The 27,998-nt window shown below is 38.5% G+C and overlaps 2 protein-coding genes across 4 annotated transcripts; one reads left to right on the top strand and one right to left on the bottom strand.

Annotated features, from left to right (window-relative positions):
• The first annotated feature begins 50 nt into the window (after positions 1-50).
• ap5z1 (adaptor related protein complex 5 subunit zeta 1) lies at positions 51-9,310 on the top strand. Of its 2 annotated transcripts, XM_056261645.1 has the most exons (18): positions 51-185; positions 308-445; positions 585-771; positions 848-992; positions 1,780-1,892; positions 2,008-2,176; positions 2,658-2,699; positions 3,486-3,626; positions 3,726-3,763; positions 5,104-5,266; positions 5,350-5,528; positions 5,605-5,747; positions 5,829-5,981; positions 7,094-7,205; positions 7,291-7,388; positions 7,604-7,736; positions 7,822-8,036; positions 8,959-9,310. In XM_056261645.1, exons 1-18 carry the CDS (start codon positions 145-147, stop codon positions 9,227-9,229), a joined length of 2,481 nt encoding a protein of 826 aa, XP_056117620.1. In that variant the 5' UTR covers positions 51-144; the 3' UTR covers positions 9,230-9,310. The 2 variants fall into 2 exon arrangements, with proteins under 2 accessions (XP_056117620.1, XP_056117621.1); XM_056261646.1 differs by lacking the exon at positions 2,658-2,699.
• A 1,000-nt stretch (positions 9,311-10,310) lies between these two features.
• Positions 10,311-27,062, bottom strand: mmd2a (monocyte to macrophage differentiation-associated 2a). 2 transcript variants are annotated; one of them, XM_056261657.1, is made up of 8 exons: positions 26,847-27,062; positions 24,273-24,391; positions 22,056-22,137; positions 20,217-20,377; positions 14,161-14,235; positions 13,971-14,072; positions 13,775-13,844; positions 10,311-11,020 (listed from the first exon to the last, which is right to left on the bottom strand). In XM_056261657.1, the coding sequence occupies exons 3-8, from the start codon at positions 22,131-22,133 to the stop codon at positions 10,817-10,819; spliced, it is 690 nt and encodes a 229-aa protein (XP_056117632.1). In that variant the 5' UTR covers positions 22,134-22,137; positions 24,273-24,391; positions 26,847-27,062; the 3' UTR covers positions 10,311-10,816. The 2 variants fall into 2 exon arrangements, with proteins under 2 accessions (XP_056117632.1, XP_056117631.1); XM_056261656.1 differs by lacking the exon at positions 24,273-24,391.
• Positions 27,063-27,998: the final 936 nt, after the last annotated feature.

Raw genomic sequence — 27,998 nt, 5'->3', positions numbered from 1 at the left:
TTCAAGGCCGACTTACGCGTAAAAGAGGAACCAATTGTTGTCATGTGATTTGCTATCAGGACATCATAGCTGACGGAGCGAATGTTTTGATTATTGTTTTGGGTTTTGACATGTAACGTAAATTGTATTTGTATTGCCCTCAAGATGTATGCTGCCGCGACGGAGAGTTTAATAAAGCAGGCGAGGTAACGTTAAACCTATATGTTTAAGTAAAACGTTTTCTGTCAAAAGCTGTATTGGTCACATGGCTGGATTGGAACCTTTCTAATTTAGACAAGTTCCTCACTTAAATCAATATACCTTTCAGAGAAATTAAGGAGGAAGAGCTGCAGAGATTTTGCGGGCGCATATTTAAGCTCCTCCACACTAAAGACGTTAGTGGAGACACCGTGGACACCCTCCAGAGGCTCCATCTGATAGTTTCTGCCACTAAACATGCCAGAGAGTAAGTCATATTAAACTAAAATACATCTGAACAGCACGTGGGCATGAAACCATTTGTCTGACCCTTCAAAAGTGTACCAGAAAGGTGTATTTCAGGACATTATAAGTGAATAATTGAAGACCTCCTCCATTACTATCAGGCTTCCATCAGATCTGGTGATGAAGCTGCAGACTGTTCTTCGCTCTTCATCGAGTCCTGAGCAGCTTCAGGTTCTGTCCTCCTCCATCATACGGCAGAGTTTTCCTCCCAGCGTGCACAGCCTCTGCTCTGATCTCAGTCAGGACAGCAGGACCTTTAGCTATGTGGCCAGTGTTGTTCTCTCTCAGGTGAATCACAGGCTGTTTATGTTCAGCTTGTGTATTGATAATGATTGCACACGTAACTAAATCTCATTTTTCGCAGGCTGGAAATAAAGAAGATGTGATCCCCCTTTGCCACCATCTGCTGAAAAGTCTCGAGTCTCGGCTGTCTGACGGGCTGATATCTAAGCATGCTCTTCCCATTCTCTCTGAAATGATTACTGTTTATCCAGACGTTCTCACAGATGGTAAAGTCAAACACATTCATGAAATGCCATACTATAGTGGGTCATTAGGAATTACAGTGGGGTCCAAAAGTAAAACATAATGAAAACACAAGATTAAATAAAATATTGTTTCATAGTTTTATTAATGCAAATGTTTACTTTAATTTTAAATTAAATAGGCTATTTAATTTAATGCAAAGTCTGTTTTGCATTTTTAAATTTGAATACAAATTATGTTATCAGCATAACATTTTGAGTTAGGAGTTAAACTGAAAAATGATCATTTCTGAATGTCTCAGTATTTGCATTAAAGTCAGCATGAAACGGAAGTTGGGATAGTCTTTTCTTCCCTATTGTGACATACTGTATATCCGAGTGAAGCGGCTGCTTCCCGAACGAGAAAAAATGTAGGTTGGGACTTGACATGATTGGCTGGTTGAAGTTTTCTATTGATGTCATGTTCTCCCGCCCTCATGCCAGTAAACACATCATCAGAGAAGAGAAGAGATGTCACTGCTAGAGGGAGGGGAAGTTAATTTGATTATGAAGATTACAAGGGCACATGAACTAAAAAAAAATAGAATGTGCATGATAAATCATTTAAAATAAACACTGCAATATTCCATAAAAAAAAAAAAAGAATGTTCATGGTGATTTTAATAAATGTCCAGAATGTTAAACATTTTTTAGTATCTTAATGTTTCAAATTTAGAATACTAAAACTTTTATTTTTAATGTATTTTAGATAGTACTTTGAATCCAAGATTTGTAAAGATGCTAACATGAATTATGTGGTCACTAAACCCAGATCAGGTGAATCTGGTCAGTCGCAAGGCGGTGGATTGGTTGCGTTATGCCAGCATGCAGCAGGGAGCCTCCATGTCTTCTGGGGGATTTTTCAGTGGACCAAGAGCACGTCAGGTGGGGCATGTTGCTTTTCCTCATTCACCAATACATGCACCATCAGCCAATAAGCTCAAGTTTATAATGATAATGTTGAGTGATCTCAGTGAACTGATCGACATCTCTTCATCAGCCAGCTCCACTGATGGAGGTGGATGGGGTGGTAACGGGCGACTTCTTCACTGTGCTGTGTGTGGGTCAGAGCTACACCGAGGACCAGTGGATGAACATGTACACTTTCTCTATGATCAAGGGTTGGCTGCTCACTTACGACGCAGACGGGACTACAAACACAGAATCAGGTACAGAAGTCTGAACAGAGACATTGTGGGCAGGCATGGTAGAAGTTGTGGTTTTGTTTTATATACTATTATTATAGTAGTGTTTATTAATATTTTGGATTAGCTTTTATTTTTATATTTTCAGTTGAATTTTTGTTCAAGTAGTTGGTAACACTTTACAATAAGGTCTCATTTGTTAACATTAATTAATGCATTAACTAACATGAACTAATCCATACTTTTACAGCATTTAGTAACCTAAACAGTTTTCATGTGTGTTCACTGTACATTAACAGATACAACTTTTGATTTGAATAATGTATTAGTAAATCCTGAGATTTACACTTGATAAATGCTGTAGAGAGAGAGAGAGAGAGAGAGAGAAATGCCCCAAAACGATTTGAACAATGTCTACATTGTTTACGAATTGTCCCATCATGTCGGATATATACTTCATTTCATGTAGTTAAGATGAGTAACATGGGATTTTCATCTTTGCTAGCTCCACTAAAAAGAGCACAGGTCATTCAGTCACAGCACCAAGGTAAGATGCAAGTGAAAAGCCTGATATGATCAATCTGCTTCCTGCGCAATCAGAAACTCCCTTTACTGAATGAAATTGCTGCAATCAGAATAAACAAACTCTCCTATTCCTAAAATTTTGGGGGGGAACAATGATCCATAATTAATTGCTGTATGTATCAAATTGATTTTGAGTCTATGGCTATGTTTGGAATGAAATACTAGCTTACTACTGCATACTGTTGTGTGTATATACTGTATACAGCCAATTATTTTTATAAAATAGTACATGAAACGGTATGCAGCCATACACGTTTCATGCTACGCTGTTGTCACATGACCTCACCATGTTTTCTTCTGTGTGTGGCATCCATTTAATCTCTGAAAAATAAAAAGCCTGTGTCTAAAATCTTATACTCTCAGAGTAGTCGTCCGGGTACTTTTTGCTTACTGTTACGTAAATACTGTGAATTCTTACTCTTTCACTTCTCTTTTCTTTAACAATTTATTTTGTATTTAGTATCTAATCCAATTTTGTGTAATAATATCTTTATTTTTAGCAATGAGAATTCCACACTGTGTGCTCTGGTTGTTTATACTGCACATTTTATAGTAAGTCATAAGGGTATTCAGAAAATGTGCACACTATACTACCAAAATAGTAGTATTGTAGTATGCCGTTCCAAAGATAGCCTGCACGTCCTGTCATACGCTCACCCCTTCAATGGCATTCGATCCCGCCGGATAAGGTGCTTGATGGAGTCGTGCTCTGGGTGTTGTAGTGTAACGTGCTGTGCTGTTGATGTAGATGATCGCTCAGAGATGGACAGCTCAGTGATGTCCATGGTGTCGGCCACATCCTCTTCCAGCAGACTGCTTCCTCCCAAAGAGAGACTCCGCGAGAAGGCTTTTGAATACTGCCAGCGTCTCATTGAACAGAGTGACCGCAGTGAGTAGGTCGTACTCGTAGGCCAGGCTATGGAGAATGTTTATTGCACTGTTGGTAAATGTGTTGATTTATTTCTCTCTTTTTTTGTTCAAAATGCAGAAGCTCTGAAGAGGATGGATACGGAGCTACAGAAAGCAGTAAGCACCACATATACTATTGTTCAAAAGTTTGTGGTTGGCAAGATTTTATAATGCTTTTCAAAGAAGTCTCTTATGTTCACCAAGGCTGCATGTATTTGATCAAAAATACAGTAAAAACTGTAATTTTGTGAAATATTATTACAATTTTTAAAATAACTGTTTTATATCTCAATATATTTTAAAATGTACTTTATCCCTGTGATGTCAAAGCTGAATTTTCAGCATCATTACTCCAGTCTTCAGGTTCACATGATCCTTCAGAAATCAGTCTAATATGATGGTTGATGCTCAAGAAACATTTATTATTATTAATGTTGCTACTTAATTTTTTTTGTGTGGAAACTGTTTTCAAGATTCTTTAATGGATATTCTTACTGACCCCAAACCTATGAACAGTAGTGTATATTTTAAATTAAGCTTACTATTTAGTGGGGTCTAAAAGTCTGATATTAAATATATATATATATTTTTTTGTAATTTATCATTTTAACCTGCATATAAATTTAAATTAAATATCAAATAGTCAAGTATAGCGCTTTTTACAATACAGATCGTTTCAAAGCAGCTTTACAGAGATACAAAGTTTGTAAATAGCGTCACAGTCCAGCTTAAGTAAGTTCAGTGATGTTTAATTTTTGTTTTAAAAAAAGTTATTAATTTAGTTTATTTATATATATATATATATAGACTAAACCGTGATGTCATTGTCCAGCTCAGTTCAGTTCTTGTATAATAGTGTCAATGCAGGCAGATCAATTATATTGTTGAATATTAAATTAAATGTTAATAAATAAAACATTTTAGGAATTTAGTCAAATTTAAAGGACCACTTCATTACTTAAAAAGTACTTACAAAAAATGTTTCAAGTCGTGCATAACAAATCCTGAAATTCATGTTTATTGGTTTTCATTTAAACTTTATTTTAATTGTTAGGCAGAACATATAATTTGAAATGAAAATTCAGTGTTAAATTAGAAAAGAATGCAAAATAGATGGGTTTTACACTGTTTCATTAATAATGTCATGATGAAACAGTAGTCAAGTGTCAGTAGTCACCTTTTTTTATATAGCGCTTTTTACAATACAGATTGTTTCAAAGCAGCTTTACAGTGATAACAGGAAAATAATTCAACAGAGTTTGTTTTTTGCTGTACAGCAGCTCTAGAAGAAAATAACATCATAGTCCAGCGTAAGTTCAGCGATGGTTCATTTTTGTTGTAAAATAAGTTATCAATTTAGTAAATTTATATATATATATATAGCCGCTCTGGAGAAAACAGTGATGTCAGTAGGTTAAATGGCACATGGACGGTGACTCTGTTTATCTGTTGTGCAGTGTATCATCGAGTCCGTGTCAATAATCGACATCATCTGTGGCGAGGACCCCTCCTATGTGTACCGTGCCTTCCCCTGCATCAAAGCCCTGTACGGCAGACTGAACGGAGACTTCACCTACGCTCGAACCCTGCTGCCTATCGCTCAGTTCTACCTCAACCACAGTGAGTGACGGGCCCTGTTAGTGACGGGCCTCTGACAGTGTGACCTATGAATGTATGTCAGCGTCCATGTGCTCTGTTCTCAGGCGAGACGGCCGCTGTGGACTCTGATGCTGTGTTCTGCCAGCTCTTCAGCCACTGTCCCACAGAGCAGTTCAACGAGCCCATGCTAGCCTTTGAGTTTGTCCAGTTCTGTCTACTCAATTCCAGCGTGCTGCAGGACAGAGTGGCCAACTACAGACAGAGTTTCCCAAACCTCCTGAAGGTGGGCTGGCTGACTCGCATTTTAAAGTGAATCCAGTTAAGTGATATACTAAAACGTTGTGCATTTTGCCTGTCAGTTTTTGGCGTGGAACAGCTCAGGATTGATTGGAGAGTTTGTGGAGCTGCTTCCGTCACTGGTAGCTCCAGATACAGCCATTGAGTTACTGCACACTATCCTTGATCTGCCCTGCTTAGCAGCAGCGCTGGACCTCCAGCAGAGGTGCGTCACTTTACCGACGACAGATCGGCGTTTTAACTCGAGTTGTTTGTGATGTGAATTAGTGATGCAATGCCGTTGCAGATCAGCGTGCTATCAGGCTTTGGACCGTACTGCGTGGGACCAGCAGGGGGCGAAGGTGGCTGCTTGTCTGGATGCCTTCCGCCAGCCGTCCTATAGGGGGCTCTTCCTCTACATCCTCAGACCGGAGGCTGGGACCGGAGACACTATAGACAGGTAATACCTGCCACATCATTTATAGAACACAATCTAGGAGCAATTCGGGAATTTCAAATGAGTTAGCAGGATAAGGATTGCAATTTGAGTTTGAGGTAGAATTAAAATGGAATGAAATTAAATGAAATATACAGAATCACACTACCGTTTAAAAGTTAGGGCGTGGTAAGATTTTGAAAGAAGTCTCTTATGGTTGCATTTATTTGGTCAAAAATACAGTAAAAACTGTATTATTGTGAAAAATGATTACGGTTTAAAGTAACTGTTTTCTATTTGAATATATTGTAAAATGTAATTCATTCCTGTGATGTTAAAGCTGACCTTTCAGCATCGTCACTCCAGGCTTCAGTGTCACATGATTCTTCAGAAATCAGTCAAATATGATGATTTGCTGCTCAAAAAAAATCAAATTCTTATCAATGTTGAAATCACTTGTGCTGTGCTTAATCAGGTCAGGTTCCTTTATTTATACCCGTAGGTAAATTAAGTTTTGGCTATTTCTCAAACATATAAACGAGACCAGCATACAGACAAAACAAGACACTATAAAAATCACACTAAAACAACCTACTCCATCTTAATAGTATTCATAAAATTAATCACTACTGGAACAAAGCTATTTTTATATCTTTTTGTTGTACACCGCAGTACTCTAAACCGTCTGGAACTCATAATACAGCGGATGAAGCTGGTCACTCAAGATTGAAATACCCATGCGTTGTCCCTGCCTAGTATACAGCGAGGCCGGGTTCAGTAGTGGTTCCCCAATTAACCTACTGGACCATTTCACAAACAAGTTCTGACTCTTTAAAGTTAGGTTCCCGTACCAAGATACCAAAGAAATCTAGTGTAATACAGTGTGTGTTAATATTTTTGTGGAGAATCTTCAGGATTCTTTAATGAATAGAAAGTTCAAAGGAACAAGATTTATCTTTTGTAACATTTACTGTCATTACTGGTCAATCTAATGTCATTGCTGAATAAAAGTTCTCATTTCTTTTCTTTTTATGTACTTACTGACCACAAACGTTTAAATGGGAGTGTATATTTGATCAAATTTGCTCTGATGGTCATAGTGTGATGGTTATACTATGAGTGTGATTGCTTAATAGGCTAAATATGCTTCATGAGATTCTGGCTGACATGGCGGAGAGTCCACGGGTCGTTCAGTGTGCTCAGGTCGTTCCTGTGCTTCTGCACGTTTACTTCAACACTGTCACTCAGGTAAGAGTCACAAATGAGAGGTCAAGCCATCTAACCCAGATCTTGGTTGTGTCATCTGTTCCCATGCTTTTTGATTGTTTTATAGAAAGCCGATGAGAAAATGATGAACCAGCTGCTGCTGGTGCTGCTGGAGAGAAGTAGCCTGCTCTTTAACATCAAGACATTTAATGCTGAGGTCCAAAAGTAAGGCACTTTTAAAAACTTAAAAAATCTTGCCACCTTCTTGTGAGCTGCCTGACTGTCTGCTGTCGACATACTGAAATAAAACCTCACAAGAGAATGATTTAAAATACAAAAGATTTGACTTATATACATTTGACAAGATGTGTGTATATACATTTCAACATAAATTCTACACGTGTGTAAGGTCATTGTGCATGAATTATTTGTGATTGTAGAGTGTTCAGCACACACCTGCAGGCTCTGTGCAAACTCCACCCACCACTGATTGTGGATCAGTCCTGGGAGATCCTGGAGTTTGCAAGCATCCCTGCCAACATTTACAGTAAAGAAGACTTCTACACACATGTGGTGAGGAGAAGTAGAGCACTGTGATTGTAAGTGTTGTCATGCTATGCTTGTTCTTCAGGTGACTGTATTTAATGTGTACACGCAGGTGTGGGTCATTGGGGAGTTTGTCTCGGTGTCATACGACCCTCGCTGCACGGTGGAACTGATCACCTCTTTTTTTGAGAGTTTGGAGGCGGTGCTGTTTGAGATCACGCAGGTGCGACAGTCAGCCAGCCCCCCAGGCTTCTCCCCCCGCCTCATCACGGTTCTCATGACGACCCTTGCTAAACTGGCCACACGCAGTCAGGATCTTATTCCAAGGTAGATCAACCTGCTCCAACACCATGGCTTTTTCATTACAAATTATATTACATATTTAAATGTTTTCCTGAAGACACTATACACTGATCATCCGATTAAAAAAAAGTGATGCTTTTTCGGATATTACCTTTCATGCAGTGTGCAATATAGCTGTTTGTGAACGTAAAAGTTCTCCAAAGTTTCAAAGATCAAAGTGTACGATAACTGGAGTTAATGTCTCCCAAAAGAAAGAACCGATTCTGAACTGCCTGCAATGAATCATCAGTAATTCCAGCCTTACTTCCTGCACGAACCTATGTAGGTTTGTAACAAATTTGGATAATGCAAGTCTATGGCCTTCATTGGCTTCCCCTGCACAATATTCACTTAGATGTGGTATTGGGAATTTCGTTTCCGACACACGCTGTAAGCGGTAGACCATTCACAACAGATTGGGCCGTCTGACCAATCAGAGCAGAGTAGGCTCTCACAAAGGAGGAGTTTAGAGAGACCTAATATTTTAACTAAACGTTTTAGACACTGTGAGAGAAGGGGTGATGCTATATGTATATATTATGCAAAAAAAAAAAAAAAGTTCTTTTATGCTTGTAAACCTATTGTAGGAGACCTCCAAAACAAAATTAAGAGCATTTAAAATAGCATAACAAGGGAACTTTAAGGTAACACAGTATTATGATTCAAGGGCATGTAAACTTATTTTTGTGTGTGAGAGTGTGTGTAAGTGTAAAATTATACACTGCTTGGCCAAAATTCACTGTTTGGACCTAAAATCTCTGCACGTCTTGATGGAAATTTCACAACATTTACTTCCATCAAGAACGTACATAAAGTTTTGCTCAAGATCTTATATTAAAAATCTTGTAGTATCAACCAATATTTCTATATCCCTCACTCTTTCCATGTCTATTTCCATTTCTCTCAGAGTGTCGCTTTTCCTGTCTAAGATGCGGACATTTGCTCGTAGTGGCCCAGTAATGGCGTGCTACAGTGAGGAAGACACCGAGGAGATCATCACACGAGCCCATGAACTTATTAACCTGCTCAAATTACCAAATGTGGCTCAGTTTGTCCTGGCCCCTTCAGCAGGAGGCGACGGCCCCCGCTGGCACAGAGACACCAACGCCTCACTTCCTCAGGCCATGAGAGCAGTCAGCGGTCTCCTCCACAGACATTCCAGCTTCCTGCCCACGTGAGCCAATTCTAGAAACTCGTTTTCCAAATAACTGCACAGAATACCAAGAGAGAGTTTCTAAAGGACACAAAGAGGGAGTGAAAGGAACTTTCACTTCTGCTGAACACATTCTTGTTAATCACAAATATATCAAAACAAACATCAAGACACAAGAGGTTTATGATTTATTCCTTGATTTATTCAAATTATTGTTAGACATTTTTATATAAATCAAACAATCTGGGTTTATTGTCAGATTGCATCTATCACTGCCATTTATGATTAATGTCAAAACTGTTAAAATACAGCTTAGATTCAGTTTTGTCCTTTTAATTAAAAATCTATGAAACCAAAGGAATTGATCATATACATGAAATTTGACACAGTCGAAATGTCTACACAATGTAGAAATGCTTATTGTCATATTAATGTGACATTATGACAAAATTAGTAAAAATTGTTTTACATTCAAAGTCAAAGTGCTTAAAAACATACTTGGTCATATCTGAGCTTCCTGGCTAAAACCACGGTCACACTAGACTTTGAGCACGCGAAATTTCTTCGGACACTGCAACGGTTGCACAATGATGTCACATTCTGCGCTGTCTTTTAAAACATATAATACGTCAAAAATGTAAAAATATGCAGTCTGCTCCACTTTAGATTTAAAGTTTGCGCTCTTTTAATTCACCTAAAAGGTCACCCTAATGCCTATCAATCTTCTATTGGTCAGAAATCTTCACATGATATGAAATCTAAACTTGAACTTTGGAACACAGCGAAATGCAAAACGTCTTCGTTTGAGCTTGCGCTTCCTGCTGTCTCCCGCATTCACATGCGTATAAATGGAAGTCAATGGAATGAAAAGTGTAGTGTGTCAAGAGGTAAAAAGTTTCAAGAACTACTGGACACAAGTTATTCATTTTGAACTGATCACAGCTGGGAACACATTAAGAACGACCACACAAAAAACTATCTGGAAATAAACAATTATTTGTCTATTAGTGTTAAAAGTGCTGTTTAGTTTCAGTGTGAGCCTCTGTGGGAGCTGAATGGACTTATATTCAGATTTATTAATTAATTATAATAAATCCTGTTATCCCCTCAAGCTTTCCACCTATCTCACGACCCCAGAGGATCCATTGTGCAACAATTACAAAGCCATTTCTAACATTTTTGTTCATAGTCGTTATTACAAGATCACAGTAGTAAAAATACTTCAACATAAATTCTGCTCAATGCCAACAACTGCCGATAAATTCACTTCTATCATATCAAGTGTTTAAAGGCAGTAGATAGCTCTATTAAAGGACATGGAATGTCTTCTGTATTATACACAATTTACCTGTAAACATTGACAGTTGAAACAGTACATTATGTCAACAGGTTAAGACTACATCTGTGAAAATAGACTGGCCACAAAGTGCTGAGTTATCAGGACAGAAATTCTTCTATATAAAAGTGTACCGGTATTTTAGAACAACAGTACTATAACATGCCCATCTATGATTAATATAGAGGGATGCAAAGGCAGCTCATGATCAAATACATTGTCTTTTATAGCTCAACAAACCCTGTATGTGTGAACACTTCAGGTCTTCAGCATCTGTCACCTGGATATTTTGATTTGGCTGGTCCCCGTTGCATACAAGTACCTCCAGATGGCGTAATAGTGTATGCCTGCCCCCACTGCCACAAAGACATGCCAGATGGCATGAGCGAATGGGATGAGGCCATCACTCTTGAAGAAGACAATTCCCAGGCAGTAGAAGACTCCGCCCACTGACAGCTCTAATATGCCCTCTCTGTTAGGCTGAAATAATACGTTCAGTTTAAACGGGTCACTCTACCACAGACAAATTACACAAGGGTCATTCCACAAAACACATGTGCATTCTCTCCATGTGTAAAATTTGTTGAAGAGAAAAATCCATTATGTAAATAATGTTGTTTTTTAATGTTTTTTTCCCACCGTGATGCCATTTTAATATCCACTACTGACAAACGGAACATGGTAAAGTGATAAAAAGGAATTTGAGTGACCTTGAAAAGCAAAATTATGTTATTATGACAGGTTTATGGTTAATGGAATAGTTACTTGAAAAGGAGGGAAAATGGTGATAAGATGGATGCCCATTTAATACAACTTTAATAATCATAAATACATTTTATATAGTTCCTTTGGCTTCAGAACTGGCCTAGATTCAACAAGGTGCTGGAAACATTTATCAGAGATTTTGGTCCATCTTGACTTGATGGCATCACACAGTTGCCAGAAAGGTGCTCCATTGGATTGACATCAACATAACACTATACTCATTTGAGTATAGTGAACTCGTTGTCATGTTTAACAAACCAGTTTGTGATGATTTGAGCTTTGTGACGTGGCGCGTTATCCTGTTGGAAGTAGCCATCAGAAGATGAGTACACTGTGGTCAGAAAGTGATGGACAACAGTACTCGTGTAGGCTGTGGTGTTTAAACAATGCTCAATTGGTATTAAGTGGCTCAAAGTGTGCCAAGAAAATATCCTTCACACCACCACCATCAGCCTCAACCGCTGATACAAGGCAGGATGGATCCATGCTTTTATGTTGATTACGCCAAACTCTGACACGACCATCTGTCGCCGAAGAAATCAAGACTCATCAGATCAGGCAATGTTTTTCCAGTCTTCTATTGTCCAATTTTGGTGAGGCCCTGTGAATTGTATCCTCGGTTTCTTGTTTTATCTGACAGGAGTGTCACCGGGTGTGTGTGTTCTGCTGCTGTAGTCCATCTTCTTCAAGGTTTGATGTGTTGTAGGTTCAGAGATGCTCTTCTGCCGACCTCGGCTGTAATGAGGTTATTTGAATTGCTGTTGCCTTTCTATCAACTCGAACCAGTCTGGCCATTCTCCTCTGACCTCTGGCATCAACAAGGCATTTTCGTCCACTGTCACTCACTGGATATTTTCTCTTTTCAGACCATTCTCTGTAAACCCTAGAGATGGCTGGGTGTGGGAATCCCAGTAGATCAGCAGTTTCTGAAATACTCGGACCAGCCCGTCTGGCACCAACAACCATGCCAAGTTCAAAGTAACTTAAATTACTTTTCTTCCCTGTTTTGAGTCTCAGTTTGAACTTCAGCAGATTGTCTTGACCATGTCTACATGCCTAAATGCATTGCTGCCATGTGATTGGCTGATTAGATATGTGTTAACAAACAGATGAACATGTGTACCTAATTAAGTGGTTGTTTATATATAATTCATATAATTATTTTTTTATTTATATATAATGACAATTTCCCTCCTTTTAAAGCAACTATTCCATTAACCACAAAACTGTCATAATTACATAAAAATGGTATCACATCTCAAACTCTTAAAGTCAAGCAAATGTCTCTTCTTCATTTTATTACTTTATCATGTTTTGTTTGTCAGTAGGGGATGGTATTAAAATGTTAGTAGTAAAACAAGTGATAATGAAAAGTATTCAATTGACTTTCTAAGATGCACCTTGTAGAATCAAAAGGCTTGTAACATATAAAATAATATTCTGTCAACCCTGTTGTCTTGCTGCATAAATATATCCCAACATATATATTGAAATGCATTCATTTAGATTAAGGTGACTCAATCACGTAATTTATTATGGACTGGTAAATGGACTGCATTTATATAGCGCTTTCACAGACCCAATGGCCACCAAAGCGCTTTACATTTTGCCTCACATTCACCCATTCACTCACTCATTCATACACCGACGGCGGTGTCAGCGATACAAGGCGCCATCCAGAACCGGGGATAGAATGTCTGATAGAATGTTTGAAATCTTCCAAAGATTTACTGAATAGGTGCTTGTCAATTGGAAGGCGGCATCCTGTGTCTCCGTCCTGCCGGGTATAGACACTAGGATGCAGCCTTCTGAGGCTTGTGGGGATAGAGTTCTCCTCAGCATTAACTGCAAGTTTAGTGAATGAGCAACGCTACGTCATAAATGTTCAAATTTAATTGTAGATTTTTTTTTCCTATTTATGCAATACAGTGGATTACAACTGTCTGTGGTTTCCCTGTGTTTTACATTATGGACAGTTAGGCATTAATTGATCAATTTAGAACAAAACAAAAGAAAACATAATGCCTTCATCTCCGAAATCATTTATTTGTCTTGCATTAGATAATGAAATTGGACGAGCTCAGTGGCGATTTATTTTCCAGCCGCTAATTGTTTTTCCTGCAAAGGACTGTGGATGAAGGGAGGACGTGAAGGATAGATTTGATGCATCCTTCAATATGCCGAATGAAGGTGCAAATCAAAGGCTCCTTTACATTAAGAATGCCGCCATGGAGCTTGATGATGTGGCAGCCTAAATATGCATCCGTACTAGGACACAGCCAAGTAAGCCTGATTCAATAACTCAATGAAAGACATTAATGAAGTAAAGACCTATTTGTATTTCAAAGTAAGGTATACTTTATGTTAATATCACTAACGGAAATGTTGTAAAATATAAATAAGCTGCTTAAAGTATCTCAAAAGCCTTCTGTTTTTATGAACACATGTTCAGGTGTCAGTCACACGTACCATTGACAGAAGAACAACTGCAGGAACAGCTCCCATGGCAGTGTAGCACAGTAAGTCTAGTATCTTGTTCCTGAAACATAACACAGCTGTTTTAAAGATATTCTGATGCGGAGTTGTTAATATTCATAGAACTATCTAACTATCATAGAATCTGAGAGTGATTATCATCTATGTCCTCAAATAAGTGGGCGCATACTTCTCATGAAAAAAGAAGACATAGGCAGAGCCAGCGCAGGCCATGATCCACACCAGCCAGCGCATGTGGACAGCCCAGGGTCCTAGTTCTCTCAGGTTCAGCCTGCACACAACACAACTCATCCCTGTGAAGCTGTAACACGTTGATGATGGTTATGAATATCCAGCAGACACACACATCTCATACTCACCAGGGTGCATAAGATGCAGCTATAAAGAAATATATCACCATCCTGTCGCACATGTGGAATCGCTGCTCCACCTTCCTGTTGTAGCAAGACATAAGAAAATGTTTTTTTAAATACTCATTCAATAAAAATCAATCTCCCATCTTTGTGTATCCTTCTGATCCTTACATCACCATTCCAAAGTTTGGGGTCGCTTGTTTTTTTAAAGAAGTCTCTTATGTTCACCAATGCAGCAAAAAGCTGAATTTTTAGCATCACTGCTCCAGTCTGCAGTGTCACATGATTCTAATATGCTGATTTGCTGCTCAAAAAATACACTTTATAATTGTTGAAAACAGATGTGCTGCTTAATATTTTTGTGTAAATCGTAATGCATTTTTTCAGGATTCTTTGATGAATATAAAGTTCAAAAGAATAACATTTATTTGAAATAGAAATCTTTTGTAACATTCTTAATGTCTGACTGTCACATTTGATTAGTTTAATGTGTCCTTGATGAATAAAAGTATTATTTCTTAGCAACCCTAACAACCACCAAAACAACATCCTAGCAACATAGAGCCTAATTACATTTGATTAATAAACAAAAAAGACTTGTATATTGCTTTATTAAAAAATCTCTTCCAAATCAATGTGTGTAAAATAAATGCAGGTGACTGTAGTGAAGCATGTTGCAACCCATTTACACAGATTTGAGTCCTGTTCTTGCTTAATGAGACTCTTTGTTATTTTCCATATGTATAATTTCCATTGGGCAGAGTCATGTGTGAATCACAGACAGATTGATGAAACTGACAGTGGCGAACATGAACTGGCAGGCCCATGTGAATGTATCTGCTGTGTCAATGTGGATTTATGTAAAACTGCGTAGGTGTCCTGCTCTGATGAAGATCCAAAGTTCATTCATAATGTTTCCACTAAATCTGCATTTGGAGCTGAAACTTCCTCCTGGCACAGAATATGCAAACATTTAGCATAATAGGTTAAATATTGCACCATTGACATATAAGAAGTTTGTACAACATTACAGTCTACCATGCTGCTGCTAATGTAGCACGAAACCACACTTTATCTGGGAAGAGTCATGATAAGCTGTGACATTAAATAATCAGACATCTGTATGACAGCAGAAGACATTACTCTTTGTTTTCTGTCCATTCAGGGCTCAATAATCAACATGTCGGATGGAAATATTTAATTTCAGGTGGCATGTGTTGTCACTCTGAAATTGGTTTGAAGATGATAAGAAAATTATATATACAGTGGGGAGAACAAGTATTTGATACACTGCCGATTTTGCAGGTTTTCCCACTTACAAAGCATGTAGAAGTCTGTAATGTTTATATAGGTACTCTTCAACTGTGAGTGACGGAATCTAAAACAATAATCCAGAAAATCACATTGTATGATTTTTAAGTAATTCATTCGCATTTTCTTGCATGACATAAGTATTTGATCACCTACCAACCAGTAAGAATTATGGGCTCTCACAGACCTGTTAGTTTCTCTTTAAGAAGCCCTCCTGTTCTCCACTCATTACCTGTATTAACTGCACCTGTTTGAACCCGTTACCTGTATAAAAGACACTTGTCCACACCTCAATCAAACAGATTCCAACCTCTCCATAATGGCCAAGACCAGAGAGCTGTGTAAGACCATTAGGGATAAAATTGTAGACCTACACAAGGCTGGGATGGGCTACAGGACAATAGGCAAGCAGCTTGGTGAGAAGGCAACAACTGTTGGCGCAATCATTAGAAAATGGAAGAAGTTCAAGATGACGGTCAATCTCGCTCGGTCTGGGGCTCCATGGAAGATCTCACCTTGTGGGGCATCAATGATCATGAGGAAGGTGAGGGATCAGCCCAAAACTACACGGCAGGACCTGGTCAATGACCTGAAGAGAGCTGGGACCACAGTCTCAAAGTAAACCATTAGTAACACACTACGCACGCAAGGTCCCCCTGCTCAAGCCAGCGCATGTCCAGGCCTGTATGAAGTTTGCCAATGACCATCTGGATGATCCAGAGGAGGAATGGGAGAAGGTCATGTGGTCTGATGAAACAAAAATAGAGCTTTTTGGTCTAAACTCCACTCACCGTGTTTGGAGGAAGAAGGATGAGTACAACCCCAAGAACACCATCCCAACCGTGAAGCATGGAGGTGGAAACATCATTTTTTTGGGGATGCTTTTCTGCAAAGGGGACAGGACGACTGCACCGTATTGAGGGGAGGACGGATGGGGCCTTGTATCGCCAGATCTTGGCCAACAACCTCCTTCCCTCAGTAAGAGCATTGAAGATGGGTCGTGGCTGGGTCTTTCAGCATGACAATGACCCGAAACACACAGCCAGGGCAACTAAGGAGTGGCTCCGCAGTGTTGTGCCTGAACGCGTTCATTGAACGATAGTTCATGAACTAGTTCATATTTTGGGCGAACGTGAACTGAACGTACTGTACAACTGCCTGATGAACGTTACTGTGAACTCGTTCATTCTGGTGTCTGTGAACGCACGCTCTCTCAGTTTAACTTCGTTCAATTGGGTGCCAGATTTCTATAGAGCCTTCCAGGCGAAAACCCGGCTAAAACACACCGTAAACAGGCCTTAATATGTAGCGAAAAAAACACCCAATCTGGCAACACCAGCCACCATGTCGCACCGCCGCATGCGTCATCAAAACAAAAAGGAGCATGTACGTAGTCGACAAAGCGTCGAGGAGGCGTCGTATGATCATTTAAATGAGTTTTATGACAAGGTCGGTGAGGATGGGAAAAATCTTACATTTCTGTGCAAACTTTGCCCGCCGATAAAATAATTGCTGTCTGTGGTTGTATATGGGCTGTGGCAATAATTAAAAAATAAATAAATAGCTCGCAGCAAAATATGGTAAAAAAGAACTATGAGCTGCACTAGTTCATTTTAAAATTTGTGAACTGAACTTTGAACTAGTTCATGTAGAAAGTGAACTTTCCCAACACTGTCCTGGAGTGGCCTAGCCAGTCTCCAGACCTGAACCCAATAGAAAGTCTTTGGAGGGAGCTGAAAGTCCGTATTGCCCAGCGACAGCCCCGAAACCTGAAGGATCTGGAGAAGGTCTGTATGGAGGAGTGGGCCAAAATCCCTGCTGCAGTGTGTGCAAACCTGGTCAAGAACTACAGGAAACGAATGATCTCTGTAATTGCAAACAAAGGTTTCTGTACCAAATATTAAGGTCTGCTTTTCTGATGTATCAAATACTTATGTCATGCAATAAAATGCTAATTAATTACTTAAAAATCATACAATGTGATTTTCTGGATTTTGTTTTAGATTCCGTCACTCACAGTTGAAGAGTACCTATGATACAAATTTCTACATGCTTTGTAAGTGGGAAAACCTGCAAAATCAGCAGTGTATCAAATACTTGTTCTCCCCACTGTATATATACACTCACCTAAAGGATTATTGGAACACCTGTTCAATTTCTCATTAATGCAATTATCTAATCAACCAATCACATGGCAGTTGCTTCAATGCATTTAGGGGTGTGGTCCTGGTCAAGACAATCTCCTGAACTCCAAACTGAATCTCAGAATGGGAAAGAAAGGTGATTTAAGCAATTTTGAGCGTGGCATGGTTGTTGCTGCCAGACGGGCCGGTCTGAGTATTTCACAATCTGCTCAGTTACTGGGATTTTCATGCACAACCATTTCTAGCGTTTACAAAGAATGGTGTGAAAAGGGAAAAACATCCAGTATGCGGCAGTCCTGTGGGCGAAAATGCCTTGTTGATGCAAGAGGTCAGAGGAGAATGGGCCAACTGATTCAAGCTGATAGAAGAGCAACTGTGACTGAAATAACCACTCGTTACAACCGAGGTATGCAGCAAAGCATTTGTGAAGCCACAACACGCACAACCCTGAGGCGGATGGGCTACAACAGCAGAAGAGTACCACTCATCTCCACTACAAAGAGGAAAAAGAGGCTGCAATTTGCAAGAGCTCACCAAAATTGGACAGTTGAAGACTGGAAAAATGTTGCCTGTTCTGATGAGTCTCAATTTCTGTTGAGACATTCAGATGGTAGAGTCAGAATTTGGCATAAACAGAATGAGAACATGGATCTATCATGCCTTGTTACCACTGTGCAGGCTGGTGGTGGTGGTGTAATGGTGTGGGGGATGTTTTCTTGGCACACTTTAGGCCCCTTAGTGCCAATTGGGCATCGTTTAAATGCAATGGCCTACCTTCAATATGGGCCAACATTTCTAAAGAATGCTTTCAGCACCTTGTTGAATCAATGCCACGTAGAATTAAGGCAGTTCTGAAGGCGAAAGGGGGTCAAACACAGTATTAGTATGGTGTTCCTAATAATCCTTTAGGTGAGTGTATATATATATGCTATATACACTCACCGGCCACTTTATTAGGTACCCCATGCTAGTAACGGGTTGGACCCCCTTTTGCCTTCAGAACTGCCTCAATTCTTCGTGGCATAGATTCAACAAGGTGCTGGAAGCATTCCTCAGGGAGTTTGGTCCATATTGACATGATGGCATCACACAGTTGCCGCAGATTTGTCGGCTGCACATCCATGATGCGAATCTCCCGTTCCACCACATCCCAAAGATGCTCTATTGGGTTGAGATCTGGTGACTGTGGAGGCCATTTTAGTACAGTGAACTCATTGTCATGTTCAAGAAACCAATTTGAAATGATTAGAGCTTTGTGACATGGTGGAAGTAGCCATCAGAGGATGGGTACATGGTGGCCATAAAGGGATGGACATGGTCAGAAACAATGCTCAGGTAGGCCGTGGCATTTAAACGATGCCCAATTGGCACTAAGGGGCCTAAAGTGTGCCCGGAAAACATCCCCCACACCATTACACCACCACCACCAGCCTGCACAGTGGTAACAAGGCATGATGGTTCCATGTTCTCATTCTGTTTATGCCAAATTCTGACTCTAACATCTGAATGTCTCAACAGAAATCGAGACTCATCAGACCAGGCAACATTTTTCCAGTCTTCAACTGTTCAATTTTGGTGAGCTCTTGCAAATTGTAGCCTCTTTTTCCTATTTGTAGTGGAGATGAGTGGTACCCGGTGGAGTCTTCTGCTGTTGTAGCCCATCCGCCTCAAGGTTGTGCGTGTTGTGGCTTCACAAATGCTTTGCTGCATACCTCGGTTGTAACGAGTGGTTATTTCAGTCACTGTTGCCCTTCTATCAGCTCGAACCAGTCTGGCCATTCTCCTCTGACCTCTGGCATCAACAAGGCATTTCCGCCCACAGAACTGCCGCTCACTGGATGTTTTTTCTTTTTCGGACCATTCTCTGTAAACCCTAGAGATGGTTGTGCGTGAAAATGCTAATCCCAGTAGATTAGCAGTTTCTGAAATACTCAGACCAGCCCTTCTGGCACCAACAATCATGCCACGTTCAAAGTCACTCAAATCAACTTTCTTCCCCATACTGATGCTCGGTTTGAACTGCAGGAGATTGTCTTGACCATGTCTACATGCCTAAATGCACTGAGTTGCCGCCATGTGATTGGCTGCTTAGAAATTAAGTGTTAACGAGCAGTTGGACAGGTGTACCTAATAAAGTGGCCGGTGAGTGTATAATATATATATGTATATATACGCATAAATTTATTAAATTCTTCTTTTGGCAGTTGAATCATTTTTTTAAATTACAGAAGACAGGAAACTTGACTAATTAATTAAGGAAATCTGTTTCACATCTATAGGCACTTTATAATGAGCGTGTTTGTTTAGTCATTATTGAATCCCCTAAGGCAGAAACATGTTAAACAAACTGCACATGCTCCATTTAAAAAACACAAAGTTGACAAATAACACACTTTTTTTATTCAAAGATCCTAAGATTTTAGGTTAAAATGTATATGAATGTATTATGGCATATGAATGTAAATGGGAATCTTATGTGCTGCTGAAGTTCTTTCCTTTCTGTTCTAAAATAAAATAGAACTTTATTTGTGGAAAACATTTGAATGTATCAGCAGCCATCATAGCTTTTTAAAATTATAACTGCATCACTGCTCCGTTATGACTCACCTGAGATGACTTTTCTTCCAGGACACTGTATGGAACATGGTGGACATGATGAACAGCCCAGACAGACCTGTACCATACATCCATGCAGAGATGGTCTCCCACTGGTCATCAGAGAGGAAGTACAACACTGAGCTGGCCATGATACTGGGAATGATCCAGAACTGAACAGAAGACAAAATCATTATGTATCTTTGTAGTATTTTCTTGAGTTATTAATGAATCGTTTTTTTTATGTGTTATAGCAGTGTTGGAGTCAAGACCAGCTCATTTGAGTTTGAGTCAAGAACCATCCACGTGCTCCTGAGTCCACAACAAGACCAAGACCATGAAAATATGTTAATTCCAACATCTAATACTAAGTCCAACATCATTTAAATACGGTGTTGGACCATTTAAATATGGTGTTGGACTGGTTCTTTTTTTTGTCTTATTGTGGACTCTGAAGCATAAAGCAGGAAAATATGGTATTGAACTTGGACACGAAGACAGAGACCATGTTTTTACGGTCATATTTTTATGGTCTAATTGAGGCCAAGACCATGAAAAAAATGGTCTTAGACTCTGACTTAAGGACCAAGACCAAAACCATGAAAATATAGTCTTAGATTTGAACTCAATGACCAAGACCAAGACAATTTTTTTATGATCTTGGTCTATGGATTCAGTAGCACGTGGACTCAGTCTAGACTCTGACTCAACCCTCGACTGGTCTCGACTACAACGCTATGTTATAGTAGCCTACTTAATTACAAAATTACCTAAAATGGCCAACCCCAGTCCTACATGATGTATGTCTGGTTTGCTAACTGGATTACAGTAATTACATCAGGAAAATTAAAAGTTCTAATATGTCTAGTCTGACCGACCCTCCTTTCATCTGTCACTGTGTATGTCTGATCAAATCTTCTTTAGGTGTCCCACGAGCCAAATTGATTTTCTACAGAAGCCATCTTTTTTTACAGAAGATTATAGACAAAGCCAGCAGTTATAGGCATTTACAGCATTTCTGACAAACACATTACAAAGTCAACAAGCATTTACAGGAAATGTTCATGTCTTGACTTCAATTTGTATCAGAGAAATAGATGCGTGATTGTGGCGAGCAGGACGAGGCCGAGTGACGTGAGAGATGCGAGACCGGTGTGTCTCACAGGTGTCGCTCATTACGACTCACGCCACCGGCCTCGCGCCGTCCTCTCACGTCACTCGGCCTAGTCCTGCTCGCCACAGTGATATTCTTGGGCTTTTACAGCCACATGTACCAAACGACAATGCACTGATGCAAAGAGGATTTGGTGTGTGGTCAATGTCTCGTGCTGTAGCATGTGAACTGGCCGTGCCAGATGTGCGGCTCAGAGAGGCAGGGATTAGAGAGTAGGAGGTTATCCAAACAACATGTTATCCCAACATGCCCATATAAAACACATGAGCATAAACGAAGACCAGAAGCAAGGCTGAACAGAGAACTGACACAAACAAATCACAGTATGAAAAAAGCAATGACCTGATGACTGTGCTCTTATGGTATTGTTAAACGATTGTAGCCTATCCATAAAATGTTCTTGTTTGTTGAACAATATTACATCACACAGTCTCTGTGGTTTTTTATGACCTTGGAGAACCTTCTGTGTCACATGACAATGGCATCAAAACTTTCCCTCTTGACAACGCCCTCTGCTTCTGCCAATATACACAGAACCAGAGGTCTTTATGCTAAATGTTAACCAACCCGTCCAGTTGGGGATTTTACACACTGTTAACAAGTACGTTATTTTCATTCAGGTTTCCCTACATTTTGTTTTGTCCTGCTTGTGAGATAAGAAGTAGATTTCCACTTACTCCATGCGTGGCACAGTTGGCTGCATGCTCATACTCAGTTGGCTGGTATCTCTTGCTAGATGGGACTCGGTTGTTCATAAACCTAAAAAAGATATTTTAGTGAATTTGAAGTGCTTAAATTTTGATACTGAGGGTTGAGCTTCAGTCTCAATATTTTCGGATGCATTGTTGCACTGTATATGGGATGTTACCCTATAGTAAAAAATAGCATTTATTTGATATAGAAATCGTTTGTAACATTATAAATGTCTTAACTGTCACTTTTGATCAGTTTAATGCATCCTTGCCCCCCCCCCCCCCATCTTCTTTAACTAACAGAACTGATGGCACAGAAAAAGCAGCACAGTGGTCAAACTCCTTTTCATTTCAGAAATTAATTTGGTCTATGAAACACATTAAGGATAAAGAGCACGTAATGTTCAGGTTCAAGAGCATTAGGTAACCCTCTTTGTGGCACCTCAAGGATTTATTTAATATGCATTCAGATCACATTTTTAGAATTTCCCTGTATTGCCTGGTTGCCTAGCATCTGTAACTACCTAACGGTGAAGCTAATCCTGTTCGGAATGAGGTCTTTTATGCCACTTACATTGAGCCGCTGATGCATTAGGTGATGATGTCATAGTCTCTATGCCAACCTGAGGCTTGGGATTTTCTTTTTTATTTCCCCCCAAACACTCTTTATCTGTGTGATTTAATTAATGTGCATGAGGACACAGGGAAGTGGGCTAGACTGCTAACCAGAATAAATGAGCCGAGCTCAGCGAGCTCTGGAAACCATCTTACTTTGCTTCTTGATTATATTTCTTGATTATAGCGTATTTCTAGCAGTGACCAGATTGATTGTCTTTAGTTGCAGTCTTTTCAAAGATAGTTCTGCCACTAAAACATACAGGCTGACTTAAAGGATTGACATCTCTTTTCAGAAACTTGCTTTCGTTACATTTTTATTCTGTTTTCTCTTCATATATATTTTAATGTGAATATTTGCTGTAAAAAAAACTGGTGATCCAGGTGTGATATAGGAACCACATTCACTGTCATATATTCAATTATAATGCCCGAATGCACCAGAGATGCTTGTTCATGCAGAATTTGCCTCACCAGAGTTATTGGATATATTTAGTGTCACTTTTCATATCACTGATTTTTTACTATATTCAGGGAAAATATTTACTCAGATGTCAGAGCACTGCAGGGCATCCTGTTCATTATCATGGATGAGTTCATTAAATTAATGTTTGGCGTCGCTCCAAGTCTCAGCACCCGGTGTGTGTCTCTGCTTGCCTTTTATAAAAGGAATTGCTTTTATATGATGGCATCTGGGGCTAAACTGGGAAACCAGCCTCATTGTAGCAAAGTCAGTTTGGCACTATAAGACACATACATTTACTTTTTTATAATACACTGTACAAAAATTATATGATCAATAAGTTGTGACAACATATGTTTTTACATTGCTTTAACTCATCAAAATAAGTTAAGCAATTTTAAACTTTTTTATGTTATACAATATTAAAAAAATGTTTTAAGTCCGTTTAATATAATTTAAGTTGATATTACTTAAACATCCAAGTTGATTGTACTTAAAAATTTAAAGCAGCAATACTTCTGAAAAAATGCTGTCTTCATTCTCCATATATTCAATACACCAATCAATCTAGTTCAATTCATTGATTCCCTGATTTGATTTCTGCCCCTTATGAAACTGTGAATGATGCATGACCACAAAATCTGAGATTCAAAAACAAAAAAAACAAAGGCATGTTTAAATAAGTAATTAATTAATAAGTTATATTTCAAATTCTCAAACTTCTCCACTCTTAGCAGAAATGTATAAGAACACAGGAACACATCATGAGAACATGATAATGCCACACCATGAGGGTAAAGGACAATGAGACACGTCAGTGGCCCTTCACTAGAGAAAACGGATTTGGATGTTTGCACTTCACAGAGTCTCTACAGCAACATGATACACAGTGCTGGTATTGGGTTTAAGCCAAGATGACTGCTCATGCATAATGTGGGCCTACATATTAGTTATGGCACCAAACATTGCATTCCAACATTTTCAGGCTGGCCTCAAGTTCTTAATTTTCCATGCACACAGCAAGTGCATTTTGTTGCATAATGCTCTGCCAAATTGCAATATCACCTTTTTGAAAACCACTTTACAATGTTAAAAAAAAAAAAAATGTTGTTTGCAATATTTACCTGCAAGTAATCCAATATTTCAGTCATTATAAAGTTGCTTATGGTCCTGCATATGAGGTTTTGGTCAAACCTCATCCATTATCCTTTCATATTCTCCAGCTTCATGAAGGCCATTTCTTCTATGAGCACAGACAATTAACTGAGTGACTGTGTGTTAATTGCATACGACAGAGGCCAAAATATCCCTTCCAAAAACCAAACATGCACTTAGATGGCCACAATACAAGTCTCTTGTCTCTGAAACAAGGAGGATCCAAACCAAACAGTCACAAGGGACAAAAATACACACAGTAGGATTCATTTTACTGTACTTATGAGAGGAGATTGAAGGGCACCCTGTGTCTGACCTTTCTGAGAAGACTCAGAGATTAAATGAAAGTGATCAGGTGCTGACAGGGTTAGGTTTAACTTTATGACTCACCTGACCTGAGAGTTATCAATTAAGAGGAAACACCGTAACAGTGTTTAACTAAATTCATCAGTTTAATTGATAAATGATGTCCTTTTTAGTCTATGCTCTTTGGTTAATATTTATGTATGTTTCACTATGCAATATAAGTCTCTGTTGTGGGAGCATAAATGAAATAAAGTGGTTAGTTGATGTTATTATGTTGAGCATTGAAATGCTCAACTGAAATGGACATAAAATTAAAGAGGGAACAAAAATATAGCATTTACACACAATCCCACCAAGTCAAAATCCTCTGGGGGCAAAGATCTCAAAAGGCAAACACAAAGCATGTTTATGTGTGCCAGGTTTGTGACCTGACATTGACAAATCACACAAAACTATAAACACTTTTAAAAATATTCTAGTCCCATGTGACAAAATTTCATAATAATTATGTTCATGTTCTGAATTTCTGAGAAAACCATGTGACATGTGACAATTTATGGGTAAACAGAATGATTAAATGCCATACATAACAGGGTTTATTGTTAAGCAAATTGGTACTGATATATGAGGAAAGTGAATAATCATTTTCCGCTCAGATTGAATGTTTATGTTCAGTTTATGTTAGCGTGCAGGAAAACACTTTTTTTGCCACATGAAAATCCATAAAGAACTGCTTTCAAACGTGCATTTCCATATAATCATTAAATCGCGAAAAGCAATGCAAAGTTGATTCTGTGCTAATTTGATCTAATATTTAATGTTTTTAAAATTGCTGTAGATTTATGTAGAAAATGAGAATTGATCAAATTAATGTCTATATTTTGAGGTCTTGAAAATGTTTTTCAGGTTTGTTCAAGGTAAATAAAGCAACAGTTTTTCAACAACGGAAGAATATGTTAAAGTTTGGTATTTGGGGTAAAAGGTGCCCCTGTTGTTGAGGCAAAAGGCACAATAATTTACATGATAATAAATATCTGGCTGACTTTTCCATTTGTTGACATGACATAGTTAGATATCATATCAAAATATCATATTTAGTTGTTCATACTGTAAAGGTAAATTGTTATGGGATTTCATTCAATGTATTCAGAATCTTTACTTTTTAAAATAAATTTGTTTCTGTATTATTAAAATAAACATAATTGAATGACAGTATTTATTGAACAAAAATATTATTTTACAGTAGTGGATCAAAAAAGTTCATCAATGTTGTCCTAAGACAAGAACAGGTATTGTTAAAAATTCATGATGAAAGCTTTTGATCCACTTCAAATGTTGACTACTGTATAAAGTCTATTTCTATCAATACTGTGTGACTTTTGCCCCATGCTGGTGAGCCTTTTACCCCGTGTGTGGGGTAAAAGGCCCCCCTCACCACCTCATAGATTTGCAAGATTTACAAGATTTTTAAACAAACAAACAAACCATTTTTATGATTTATTTTCACACAAAATATGTTGCTCCATTAAAGTCCAATAAAAACATATATATTTTTCTGCGATCATACACAATAGGAGGAGTGAAAAGCACATTTTTCTTAAGGTGTGCCTTTAGCCCCGTTGTACCATACATGTAGGCCTATTCCCTAAATTGAAGAAATGTTTTAGCACAACATACAAACATGAATGAACAAACAATGTTTAATGTTTAAAAACAAATTGCAATCCATATATCATTGTGTGTGTGTGTGTGTGTGTGTGTGTGTGTGTGTGTGTGTGTGTGTGTGTGTGTGTGTGTGTGTGTGTGTGTGTGTGTGTGTGTGTGTGTGTGTGTGTGTGTGTGTGTGTGTGTGTGTGTGTGTGTGTGTGTGTGTGTGTGTGTGGTCTGCAGGAAATCCTCACCAAATGCACAACCAAAGTTGAAGAAGTGCAGAAATAAAATGAAAGCAGAAGTTGACAGAGCCTCAAGATTTTTCCATGAATAGACACAATGGCTTCTTCAAACATGTTTGCACTAATGCTTGTAGCCTATAGACCTACCTCCGTCTCAAACTCTGTTTCACATTGTTTTATAGCCTATTGCTATATAGTATATTAAATATATTGTTATTATCAGCTTTCATTCTCATTTCAATGGTGCTTTTCTAGGAGAAAACATAAATAGCCTATTTAAAAAAAAAAGATTCCTCAGCAATATTAAGAAAACAATGTTATAAACGTTATGCAGATGTAATTTACCTGCCGAACTTCGTCCTCCTAAAGTCCATACTGTGCATATTTGTACATGTTCGCTGCGTAATTTACTCCAGGGTAGACAGAGTGACTACTTCCAGTATCAGCGACGACCAAACTCCGGATGTTTCAGAGCCCGTAACTTTGAAGGAAGCAGGAGACAACTGCCTCTACAAGGCACGTGAAGACTTGAGTCGCTCGGGAACGCGCACGCGAGCAGAACTTCGAGAAGCGGCCGCAATACACTGACCCTAATTTTTTTTTCGGAATAATCGTAAACAGCGTCTCGCGACCCCTCGCGCTGTCAGGAATGCCACTGTGCGCGCAGAATCCCATCCACGCCCCTTTGCTTCCTTCAAAGTTAACTTCAAAAAGGCTTCAGGCAAAAGTTTTTCCCATCGCTTGTCATGATGTAGCGGATATTTGCTTTAGAAATGCGCAAACAAACGAACCTCTCTGAGATTAAACTGGATCTGTATATGCACGCTATTTTGTGAACCCTTTTTTGTGAACTTCTAGTATTCCAAAAACATATAGAACTATACAATATATATATATATATATATATATATATATATATATATATATATATATATATATATATATATATATATATATATGAATGAACATATATATATATATATATATATATATATATATATATATATATATATATATATATATATATACATATAGCCTATATATTATTTCTTATTACTTATAGTAATAGTGAATATTAGTCCATTTTTGTTATGTTGTAAAACATAAATCCCAAAATGACAAAGGTCAATTAAGTTTTTGTTCAAAAAAGTTTTTTTTTTTTTTTTTTTACCTGAGTATATATAGGCATACAGCACATTTTCTCTCGACGCAGTGAGGGTTGGTTGGTACTTATAGTTATAGTGAACTATAGTTAACACTATAATTTTGACATCTCAGAGACAAAGCGCACGTAGCCATCTGCTGGTTAAATAAGTTAGCAACATTTAAATCTGCATCTCATCCATCATGATTGAGGAGACCACGACGGATAAGACTCAAGATGTCTTTGAATTTTTTAAATGGGACAAAACAATAAAACATTTAAATAAGCTTAAAATAAGCTAAAACAACTACAAAACAAGACATTTCTTGTTTTAACCCATAAAGCATGACATT

The sequence above is a fragment of the Rhinichthys klamathensis genome, unplaced genomic scaffold (genome assembly GCF_029890125.1).
Source record: "Rhinichthys klamathensis goyatoka isolate OS25496 unplaced genomic scaffold, OSU_Roscu_1.1 h1tg000184l_1, whole genome shotgun sequence".
NCBI lineage: Eukaryota > Metazoa > Chordata > Actinopteri > Cypriniformes > Leuciscidae > Rhinichthys > Rhinichthys klamathensis.
This window is presented reverse-complemented; position numbering and strand designations above follow the sequence as displayed.